The 12,593-nt window shown below is 42.9% G+C and overlaps 1 protein-coding gene across 1 annotated transcript in view; it reads left to right on the top strand.

The window, feature by feature from the left end:
- Positions 1-12,593, top strand: part of hecw1a (HECT, C2 and WW domain containing E3 ubiquitin protein ligase 1a) — a 99,322-nt gene that overhangs the window by 8,970 nt on the left and 77,759 nt on the right. Inside the window, exons 2-3 of the mRNA XM_084398203.1 lie at positions 6,585-6,642; positions 10,829-11,117. Coding sequence (XP_084254329.1) covers positions 6,616-6,642; positions 10,829-11,117 — 316 coding nt within the window. The 5' untranslated portion in view covers positions 6,585-6,615. The remainder of the gene's footprint in view (positions 1-6,584; positions 6,643-10,828; positions 11,118-12,593) is intronic.

Genomic DNA, 12,593 nt, shown 5'->3' with positions numbered 1-12,593 from the left:
TAGCTTTTTTTATTTTACGTTGTGGAAATAAGCTTCCATATATATCTTCGTGTTCCCTGTTTGTTTGTTCATGTTGTATTTCTAGTTTCCAGTGTTTAGTAGTCCCTTGGGTTCTTCTGTTTCATTGGTTCCCCTTTGCTCTGTCCCAGTTCGCCTGCTTATACTACGCCCTAAAAGTGTGAATTCTTCTTGCGAAGAAAAAGTAAATGAGTGTATAGCAGAAGAGTAGACAAGCTTCGGGACAAACTAACCCATCATACAATAGTGTCTTTAACGGTTGCTCTCTGACGTATCCTGACACAGTAAACTGACCTGTCAATCATCCTGACACAGTAAACTAACCTGTCAATCATCTTGTCAAAGATAAAATCCTCCACATTTCTTTTTATTTAAATTCCTACTGTATCGAAATGCAGAATCACGTTGATCTCTTTCATGCAGAGACTCTCCTCATATTATAATGATGCATATTAAAAGTTAATGGCCAAACGGATCTCTATAAAAGTCCACATTGTTATTGCAGATGAAATATAAGTCGTCAAGTCAAGTCAAGTTTATTTATATAGCGCTTTTCACAATACAGATTGAATCAAAGCAGCTTCACAGTATTAAATTAAAATAATACATCAATGTTTGTTTCTAGTGGAAAACGTCAACGTTTGGTAATGCTGATCAATAGTATTGTTGATTGATTAATTAAATTAAATATCCCCAAATATCCCCAACTGAGCAAGCCAAAGGCAACAGTGGCAAGGAACCGAAAAACTCCATCAGGTGACCTAATGGAGAAAACCTTGGGAGAACCCAGGCTCAGTCGGGGGCCAAATATAACACGGATAACATTAAATAAATATTTTTTATCAGGTTAAACTTTGACTATTAGTCACTCAAAACTAGGGATGGCGAAAACAAAAAAATGTCTTGACCGACCACCGAGCCTCATTAGCCAGTTGAAACCGGTTAACCGATTAGTTTAAAATATGCTACGCTATTTGAAATAACAGCCATTTCGAGCCGCGCCTGCAATTTCGCACCTCTGTCGCATCTCTCTGCCGCTCTGCCTCCCGCTAACACACACACTGTCCCGGCGCCGCCCCTCCACTCACGTCACTTTTTTAAAATCCCCTACAGTGCGAAACATGAGTCCCGCAAACGCGGCGCCGAGGAGCTTGTATGTAATCGGAGGACAAATGGCTCCTTAGTTTCTAAATGGTTTGTCCCACACACTACTTTTCTTTGCACGCTTCATCCTGTCGTCTGCCCTGGCTCTAACCTCGAGTGTTTTAGCCTGTAGCCTTTACTTTTCGCAAACCTTGTGAGCGCGCGAATCCAAACGCTGTGACCTCGCGCCAAATGTTTTTATTGGTTTATTAAGTACAAACAGGCGAGTTATGAAAAATTGAGTGTGAGGGGTTTGTTCACTTCACACAAAAAGATCTTGGAATGAGATGGCTAACTGTAGTAGCGTTTAGTCCACTGTCTATAATAGCCTAATTTAGAGATCACTTTTTATTTTTTTTACCGACTACCGACAACTTTGATCAGTTAACTTTGATACGGTCAACCATCGGTCAAACGGTCATCGGTTAACATCCCTACTCAAAACTTTATCTAAACCTATCACCGTCGGTCTCACACGTCCGCCATGTTTTGTAGTTTTTAAACACTTTAATCGTGTTTGTAGTTCTAAACTGAATCTTCCTCCAAAGCGCAAAGGATCATGGTAATATGAGCACAGATCCACACTTCAAAAATCCACCTGGAATAGTTGACCATCCGGGGACTTTATGGGACACACTGGATAGGATGTACATTGGGATGCAGGGCTTGACTGGAATAAAACAAAAGGACTACAAAACTAGACACAGGAAACAGGAAACTAGAAATATATAATAAAAGTCCAAACAAACAGGGAACATGTAACAAGTCCAGCTCACATATGACTGAATGATATAGAGAGGTAAAAAGAAAATGTTACTGGAACAAGTAAAAGTTTGCTGCTAAAAAATATCAAGTTTAAAGTAATATAAATGTGTATTTTTTTTACAAACTGCAAATAAAATTGAAGAAAATACTATTTCAGTTTTTCTACTTAAAAATGAGCCCTCCCGTGGGCCCACCACCTGCAGGAGGGACCGTAAGGGGCCAGTGCTTAGTGGATCGGGCAGCAGTCGAAGGCGGGGGCCTCGACAACCCGATCCCTGGACACGGAATCTAGCTCTAGGGTCATGGAACGTCACCTATCTGGCGGGGAAGGAGCCTGAGATTGTGCGTGAGGTTCAGAGATTCCGTCTAGAGATAGCTGGGATCACCTCCACGCACGGCTTGGGCTCTGGAACCACACTCCTTGAGAGAGGATGGACTCTTCACCACTCTGGAGTTGCCCATGGTGAGAGGCGGCGGGCTAGTGTGGGTTTGCTTATAGCCCCCCAGATCAGCCGCCATGTGTTGGAGTTCACCCCGGTGAACGAGAGTGACGCTTCCCTGCGCCTTCGGGTCGGGGATAGGACTCTGTCGTTCTACTGGGGGACTTCAATGTCCACGTGGGCAGGAATTGGAAACTCCCGCGTGATTGGGAGGAATGGCCCCCCTGATCTGAACCCGAGTGGTGTTCTGTTATTGGACTTCTGTGCTAGTTACGGCTTGTCCATAACGAACACCATGTTCAAGCATAAGGGTGTCCATCAGTGCACATGGCACCAGGACACCCTAGGCCGGAGGTCGATGATTGACTTTGTGGTTGTTTCATCTGACCTCCGGCCGTATGTCTTGGACACTCGGGTGAAGAGAGGGGTGGAGCTGTCAACTGATCACCACTTGGTGGTGAGTTGGATCCGATGGCGGGGGAGGAAGCTGGACAGACTCGGCAGACCCAAACGTACTGTGAGGGTCTGTTGGGAACGTTTGGCCGAATCCCCTGTCAGAGAGATCTTCAACTTCCACCTCCGGCAGAGCTTCCACCAGATCCCGAGGGAGTCTGGAGATATTGAGTCCGAGTGGACCATATTCTCCACCTCCATTGTCAACGCGGCCACTCGGAGCTGTGGCCGTAAGGTCTCCGGTGCCTGTTAAGGTGGCAATCCCCGAACCCGGTGGTAGACACCGGAAGTAAGGGATGCCGTCAAGCTGAAGAAGGAGTCCTATCGGGCCTGGCTGGCTTGTGGGACTCCTGAGGCAGCTGACGGGTACCGACAGGCCAAGCGGACTGCAGCCCGGGTGGTTGTGGAGGCAAAAAATCGGACTTGGGAGGAGTTCGGTGAGGCCATGGAGAAGGACTATCGTTCGGCCTCGAAGAGATTCTGGCAAACCGTCCGGTGCCTCAGGAGGGGGAAGCAGTGCCCTACCAACGCTGTTTACAGTGGAGGTGGGCAGTTGTTGACCTCAACTGGGGATGTCATCGGACGGTGGAAGGAATACTTCGAGGATCTCCTCAATCCCGCCGTCACGTCTTCCATTGAGGAAGCAGAGGCTGAGGGCTCGGAGGCGGACTCGTCCATCACCCGGGCTGAAGTCCCCGAGGTAGTCAAGAAACTCCTCGGTGGCAAGGCACCGGGGGTGGATGAGATCCGCCCCGAGTACCTCAAGTCTCTGGATGTTGTGGGGCTGTCTTGGCTAACACGCCTCTGCAACATCGTGTGGCGGTCGGGGACAGTACCTTTGGACTGGCAGACCGGGGTGGTGGTCCCTCTTTTTAAGAAGGGGGACCGGAGGGTGTGCTCCAACTATAGGGGGATCACACTTCTCAGCCTCCCCGGGAAAGTCTATGCCAGGGTACTGGAGAGGAGAATACGGCCGATAGTAGAACCTCGGATTCAGGAGGAACAGTGTGGTTTTCGTCCCGGTCGTGGAACACTGGACCAGCTCTATACCCTCTACAGGGTGCTGGAGGGTTCATGGGAGTTTGCCCAACCAATCCACATGTGCTTTGTGGATTTGGAGAAAGCATTCGACTATGTCCCTCGTGGCATCTTGTGGATGGGGCGCTGGGAGTATGGGGTTCGGGGCCCTTTGCTAAGGGCTGTCTGGTCCGGAGCAGGAGCTTGGTTCGCATTGCCGGCAGTAAGTCAGACTTGTTCCCGGTGCATGTTGGACTCCGGCAGGGCTGCCCTTTGTCGCCGGTTCTGTTCATAATTTTTATGGACAGAATTTCTAGGCGCAGCCAGGGGCCGGAGGCTGTCAGGTTTGGGGACCACACGATTTCATCTCTGCTCTTTGCGGATGATGTTGTCGTGCTGGCCCCATCAGACCAGGACCTTCAGCATGCACTGGGACGGTTTGCAGCCGAGTGTGAAGCGGCTGGGATGAGAATCAGCGCCTCCAAATCCGAGGCCATGGTTCTCAGTCGGAAAAGGGTGGTTTGCCCGCTTCAGGTTGGTGGAGAGTTCCTGCCTCAAGTGGAGGAGCTCAAGTATCTTGGGGTCTTGTTCACGAGTGAGGGAAGGATGGAACGGGAGATTGACAGAAGGATCGGTGCAACTTCTGCAGTAATGCGGTCGATGTACCGGTCTGTCGTGGTGAAGAAAGAGCTGATCCGCAAGGCGAAGCTCTCGATTTACCGGTCAATCTGCGTTCCTACTCTCACCTATGGTCATGAGCTGTGGGTCATGACCGAAAGGACAAGATCCCGGATACAGGCGGCCGAAATGAGCTTTCTCCGCAGGGTGGCTGGGCGATCCCTTAGAGATAGGGTGAGAAGCTCGGTCACTCGGGAGGAGCTCAGAGTAGAGCCGCTGCTCCTCCACATCGAGAGGGGCCAGCTGAGGTGGCTCGGGCATCTTTTCCGGATGCCTCCTAGACGCCTTCCCGGGAAGGTGTTCCGGGCATGTCCCACCGGGAGGAGACCCCGGGGAAGACCTAGGACACGCTGGAGGGACTATGTCTCCCGGCTGGCCTGGGAACGGCTCTGTGTCCCCTCGGAAGAGCTGGAGGAAGTGTCTAGGGAGAGGGAAGACTGGGCATCCCTGCTTAGACTGCTGCCCCCGCGACCCGGCCCCGGATAAGCGGAAGAAGATGGATGGATGGATACTTAAAAATTGTTTTTGAGTGAATTTTTGAGTGAAAAATGTGTGTGCATCAATTATTTTTCAGTACGAGTTATTATTCACACAGTCTCCATCCTCACACACTCTTCCTCTCATAGTGCATGTGGGATCCGTTTCAGAAGAGCATTAGTGAAGTTTAGTTTCATTCCTCCTCCATACAGTGAGTGTGTTCTCAGAAAGATCAATGCTGTCCACATCATTACAGCACTGAAGAACATCAGACGAGACGTAATTCACTTAAGTCATGTAGAAAACACTTGTGTTAACATTGAGAGCATTTGCTCGGACTCACATCATATCAAAATCGAATTCATGGCGTTTGGCGATCGATGATTTCTCTACAAATCCATAAATGTGTTCTGCAGTAAGTTTGTTAACATCCATCACAGACGCTGTAGTGTTTTTCTGTCATGTTTCCAGGGGTTATATAGAGGACGTTAAAGAAATGTGTTAGAAATACTCCATTTTATTTAAATTAATGATTTTATTTGGACCTGCAGAGAAAGAGCAATGCCAGATTACTCCTGTAATGTGTCTAGATTCGTGAATAATGCTGATGTTGTTTAACTTGATTAACTTACAGGTGTTTGGAATAAAGAATATTCCAGAATTAAATACGAATTAAAAAATAAGTGTATCAAAAAGAATCATAAAAGAATCATAAAACTAGACTGATCATAAAGCATTTTGTTCTTAAACATTTAAACATTTTTAATGAAAATTTGTGGACAGTTACACTAGAAAAGAAATGAATACTTGTATTCATCAAAGATGCATGCAATTGATCAAAAGTGACAGTGAAGACATTTATAATCTCTCTATTTCTAATAAATGCTGTTCTTTTTAACTTTATTCATCAAAGAAAAATAAAATATGACTGTTTCCTCAAAAATGTTAACTGTTTGATAATTGATGATAATCAATGTTTCTTGAGCATCAAATCATCCTATTAGAGTGATTTGTGAAGGATCATGTGACACTGAAGACTGGAGTAATGATGCTGAAAATTCAGCTTTGATCACAGGAATAAATTACACTTACATTACAATTACACTGTATTTTTGATCCAATAAAAGCAGCTTTGGTGAGCAGGAGAGACTCTTTCAGACACATTAAAACAAATCTTACCAACCGCAAACCTTTGAACACTAGTTTATATCCTGATTAACTTGAATGAAACACAAAAAGACACCAGAAAAGGGAGTGATTCACTCTTCTAACATGGTGTGATTTCCACATTGTTACTGCATTACTGTAATCTGGAATATTGCTTTAAAATGCTTTGGGTGTTTATTGTTGTGTTTGCGAATTGATGTGTTTTCTGATGTCTTGCACCACATGCAGCCTTGATTTCGATTGCATTCCTGCATTTTACATATTAACAATATCAAAGTAAATTACATAATATCACAATATTGAATCGATCTTCATCTGGTCTTTGTATCTAAAGCACACACACGGCTCTGAACGCTTGAGCGGTCAGTCTGTGAACTTCAGAGGTTTGTGCTGTGCTGTCTCAGTAACTCCTGACCTTCTCCTCAGGATCTGATGTGCTTTGAGTTGCGGGATCATAATGCTGCTACACCTGTGTAGTGTGAAGGTCAGTCTCTTCCTCCGTCCGCTCCTCTTCATCTCCACCATCATCATCCTCACCACCGCTGACTCTCATGTGGGCCTGTGGACGGTTACAGCATGATTTTGTTCATTTCACAGCCTGTTAACTGTCAGTGTCCCAGTGCTGCTTCTCATTGCCTTTTCTCCCATCACATATATTAGTAATCATCATAAAATTGGCATAATTCGAAAGCTTAAACACCCCAAATGCATCCTGTGATGACCGTTTTGAAACTGGACATTGCTTTACATTTGAAACGTTGCATTAAATCCTTGTAGCGGCTCAATTTTGTAATATCAACTTTAGATCAAAACTTGGTTACAGCTGTGGCTTTGGTTATAGCAATTATTTTGAAAAATATATTATAATTTTTTACGGGGAAAAAAATGATAGGTCAGTAAATTTGCTTTCGTGTAACCTAAACTTTTTTACTTTCACTTCTGCAATAATCTGTTCAGTGTCTTCTTCAAAAAGGTCTATATAGAGCGCAACAGTCGGGTTTGAGAAGCAAAAACAAAAAGCGTTAAAAACAGCCGTACGAGGTTGTTAATTGATGGGATTTGCTTCTGCTGAAGCCGTCAACCCACATTATTTCAACCTATTTTTTTAAATAATAATGTTTAACAGTGAAATTTCTGGTGAAAACTACATTACCCATGATGCAGTACAGAAAATTCCACCAATCATAGAGTCGGAACAAGCAGATCCCTCTACTCTCTTAAAATACTGAAATGTTTGAATACATATTAATATTTTGCAATGAACTTCAAATATATTGTTTTTATATATGATTATTTTAAAATGAGTAGTTTTAGATTTATCCATTGTTTTAATTTCGATTTTGCAATGCTTCATGGGATTGTAGTTTCTTCCCTCACTAAAGCCGTTAAGTTCACAGTCTCGTACCTTTGCAGTTTTGTCTGATTCCCTATGGGAGAAATGAATGGAAAAATTACTTCCGGAACCAGCGACAATAATACTCTCTATTCCAAAGCCTTCATGAACAAAAACTATTTCAGTTCAGGTGCTCAGAAAGGGGGTGAAAGTTAACAGATTGAATTTACACCTCATAGATCATACCTGACTTTAATGGATCATTTCTTCATGGATGAAGGAAATAAAAATGATTTCACTGCTGGTTTATCCTCACAGAGTCTCAGTAAAGCCAGTTTAATGACTTAAGTTAGTTGAGAAGCTCTGTGAAGATACTGATCTCTCCAGCAGGAGAAGGAAAAGCTTTGCCAGTCCTGTAGGAAACACTTCCAGAGGAGATTAATGAGAGATAAATGAGAGATAAATGAGAGATTAATGAGAGATTAATGAGAGATTAACGAGAGATTAATGAGAGATTAATGAGAGATTAATGAGAGATACTGTAAATGCAGTGTCGTTTTGAGCATGTTTTTGAGTCTTGCTTTCTGTGACACTCCGTTTACTGTGGACGAGATCCCAGAGGCATTGCTATTTTAAGGTCTGTGCGTGTGTGTGTGTGTGTGTGTGTGTGTGTGTGTGTTCTGGTTCTTGGCAGGCTTGTTGGTTGTTTCGGTGTATTTCACCACACCTTGCTGATAATACCTCCTTAAGGGCAGAACAGGGAATACTGTGAATCTCCTGCAGATACAGATGTTGTCAATATTGTTGTTGTTGTCGATGTTGTTGATGTTGTTGTCCATGTTGTCGACGGCTCAGGTCATCAAAACTCATCATATCATCTGAGTTTCGTGATGCTTGTATGTGGAAGTCAGGAGTGTGGCCTATATCGTACTTCAGCACATGGTTGATTGTTTTGTGCCTAAAGCTGCGCATATTCTCATTGTTGCACATAAAAATCAATGTTAAAGCTTCGCTGTAGATTTATGAAAACCCTCACAGGATGATAATAATCTGTCCACGGTCATCAGTCATATTATTCCATATTCCACTGGATTGCTTTTGATGCTGCATGTTTCACTTCCATCTTCTGGAAAGTGCCATACTTTCTGACCAACACTCACACATCTCTATATGTCCACAAACTATGCAAATGTTGTTTTGAAAAAGACACTTATGTTGGATAGTTTGGACACTATTACAGGACATGTTGACCGGAGTTTAGTTTTAAAGAGCCCAATTTCACCCAGTTACTGTATGATAATATTAGAGAAGTTAATTTACTCTCTTTATCTTTTTAAGTGGAGAATTAACCGGTTATATTCAAGTCAAAAATATTAACTTAAATACATTCATTTATACCAATAAAATTCACTTTTATGGGTTAAATCAAGTTAAAACATAAATCTCTTTAAGGAAAGAATTGCAAGTTACCATTTTTTTTACAGTATACACTCTTAAGTTTACATTTAATCTCCAAAACAACACAAAGCACCATATGAGTGCAATGCCTTTGTGTGAGAAACCAACTGAAATCTTACAGTATTCATTGATAATACAGTATATTAATATATATTAAAATAAAGTGCGTCAAAACATGTCATGCCAAACTTCACGCGTTCTTCGGTTTGTCTTGCAACCTATTGCAACGTGACAAACTGTGCACATATTCAGACAGTAAAGGGATTTAAGCACCAGAGCGCAGGGGAATATTTTTAGTACATAAAAACTTATATTTCAGTCAGTTTCTCACTCAGAGATATCACATGACTGCAGATCAGGAGCTTCATACATCGCTACACTAGAAATAATAGACTATAAACTTCTTGCCCTCAAAAATTCACCAAAAATGTAGATTTGTAGATTTTTTTAATTCCTCTAATAAAAATTCATTGAAATTACAAGATAAGATTTTAGATTTTAGATTTTTTTTAAATTATTATTTCAGAATTGGTTTAGACTTGACATTTTTTGATGCAACAGTTTATTTCCAGTTTTCCAAAAACACTTCTGTCATATTCTAAAATTGATTAACATATATCTTAAAATGGAGAGATAGATTTATAAAGTTGTCTAAACAAACAAACAATTTCTCCATGCTCCAGTTCTCCATGCAATAGCGAATACATAAAATGTCATTTTTTATGGAAGCTTGTTTCTGCCACTGTATATAAATCAGATCATTATTCTGACTATTTTTCTAAAAACTGCGATTTTAGATCTCACAATTCGGACAATTCTGAGTTTAGGGGCCCTATCTTGCACCCAGCGCAATTGACTTTGTACAGCGACGCATGTATCATTCCTATTTTGCACCCGACGCACAGCAGACTTTTCCCTCCACAGACGCACGTCGGTAAATTAGGGAATGAACTTGTGCTCCCGGGGGCGGTTCAGCGGAAAGAGGAGGCGTGTTCCGGCACAAACGTTCCCTGGTGCTATTTTGCAGTTTCAGAAAACAATTCCGCCACAGACCAGGAGAAACCTCGTCTAAAGTCAGTGGCGCATGTTATTCAGATGCTATTTTAAGGGCGCATGCTTGGCCATAATGTAGCGTGTGCACAACGCTCATACACTTTGATTCTCTCATCTACACAGAAGCAGCAGTTTTCATTTTTGCAAATCATACATTATTACAATAGATAGACAGTTTATTATAAAAGCATAAATCTAGCATACACATTTACCCAAAATATTATACGCCTGTTTAACCGAAGCTAATTTGTGTGTGTTTCTCCATCCCCAATGTCACTTCTCTGTGTTTTACGGCCCTGACGAGAGCGTCGGTCTCCTCGGCTGTGAACCGCTCCTGGCGTGCGTCTGGCAAATCCGCCGTTATAATAGCAACCCGCCATGGAACAAGCGCGCCTGCTCTTAAAGGGAATGTGAGATGACGCTCTGATTGGTTTATTTCACGTTACGCCCAAACCACACCTATGAGTAATGAAGCTGCTTCAGACCAACATATTTTAGATTTGCGTCGGGCGCAAGAGTCATTTATCCCGCGGCCCGCCGGTATAATAGCAACAGCGCCCGAGACCCGCCCACAAAGTTACTTGTGTTTCGCGCTTGATACTTGCGTTTCAGATCGTTAAAATAGGGCCCTATATCTCAAAATTCTGAGAAAATACTCTGAATTAAAAAAAAGGTCGCAATTACCTTCTTTTTTATTTTTATTCCATGTCGGAAACAAGCTTCCATATATTTTGATTTACGATCAATTCAACTTTTCCCAGGAAGAGCAGTGATGAATAATGAATCCGCCCAGTCAGATCCAGTTTTATGCTGTGATGTTCTGCAGAACCTGTACCAGAGCCGGTTTGTGGGCCTGGCGTCGATGGCCTCTCCGTCGAGGAGCTCTCAGACCCGGCGCCGCTGTAAGGATGGGTCTCGGCTCGGCTTGGCTCACACTGAAGCGCTGGTTCTGCCCCGATCCACCAGTGACACGGATCTGGTGTCCCTGCAGAGCCGGTCCACCCTGACCGTCAGCTCCTCCCTCTTCTGCATCGGCCAATCAGAGGACATCGTCATCAGCTGGGACGTCACCGAGGAGGTGGACGCCGGAGACTGGATCGGCATGTACCTTATTGGTGAGAATACTTCATTAACAGTCAACCTATATGGGTTTATCAGCAGCCAATATTGTGAAACGTTATGTAAGCAATGAGGTACTCGAGGCTGTGCTGTGTGGTGAATAAGTCTGAAGGGTGTTGTTAGGCTGGACGCGAAGCGGAGTCAGTCGTGACTTATTCATGTTACAGCACTAGCCTCGAGTACTTTATAGCTTTTATAAAATGGTTACCACACAATACACATATTAAAGCGAAAAAATATGTATTAGTGCAACTTTCATGAAGTAAAATCACTAAAAGCCTTCCTTCCGCTGGAAAAAATAGTCCCTGACCATGAACAGCAACAGAAGTTGCGTTACATTATTTCTCCATTAGATGGCGGCAAAGACTGTCTTTATGAGCGAGTCGGTCAGTAGAGAAGACTTTTGGATTGAAAGGACTGAAACTTGTGAACACAGAGAAGCAAGACTGAACTTATAAATGGCTAGGGAACGGGAAAACCCCTTAACTGTTAAAAGGACAAGATATCACAGCGAACATTATAACAGATTTTTTATTACGAATATATGACTGACCTGAAGGAAAATGCTATATCTACTGTAAATGCAGGTACACTTGCTTACTATCTCTCACAATACTTGACTCTATAAGCTTCAATGAACAATATCAATGAGAACATGTGTTGTGTAGTGATACATTGGGTGAAGCGGTCATCCGTGTTTTATCGTGAATAAAACACTGCTTGTGACACTGTCACACATGACACATGTTTTAACCACTCTATGTATTATAATGATTTTATGTATATTAGAGTTTTAATAGGTTTACATGTTGTCTTAGTCATTTTAGTCCATTTTATTCCTCTCATCTGTTTTATGTGTGTTTATTGACCAATCAGAATCAAGGACTGGAACTAACGTTTTATAATACAATTTAAAACAGCTGTAAATATAGGCTACTGTAAAATGCAACTTAATGGTGATATATTCTGCCCCTTTTCACAAGACGTAATATAAATCTCTGGTGTCCCCAGAATGTGTCTGTGAAATTTCAGCTCAAAATACCAGAATTTATCATAGCTTGTCAAATTTGCCCCTTTTTGGGTGTGAGCAAAAACACGCCGTTTATGTGTGTGTCCCTTTAAATGCAAATGAGCTTTAGCTCCGCCTCCATTCAGAAGAGGGCGGAGTCTTTACACAAGCTTCAGAAACTCCGGCAATAACAGAACAGGCCAATCTCACTCATCCAGAATCCCAGAATAACCAGTAGCGAGTGCAGCCTTACGGAGAGACTCAGGAAGAGCTTCTGAATGTTAGTGGAGACATTTGTGTAGTTGTTGTGGAGTTACATTGATCATCTCATCATCATGTTGAACTTCTCCACAAGTGTCCACAGTTCCTGAGGTGTTTATAAGACAGCGGTGACATGTTCTGGTCAATAGTGTTCAGTGCTCGTCTGTGCTCAACCACAGAACAGCTTCAGGCTTTGCTGGAT

Source organism: Rutilus rutilus (assembly GCF_951802725.1).
Source record: "Rutilus rutilus genome assembly, chromosome: 24".
Taxonomy (NCBI): Eukaryota; Metazoa; Chordata; class Actinopteri; order Cypriniformes; family Leuciscidae; genus Rutilus; species Rutilus rutilus.
The sequence above is the reverse complement of the archived record's forward strand: the minus strand, read 5'-3'. Positions and strand labels throughout refer to the sequence as shown.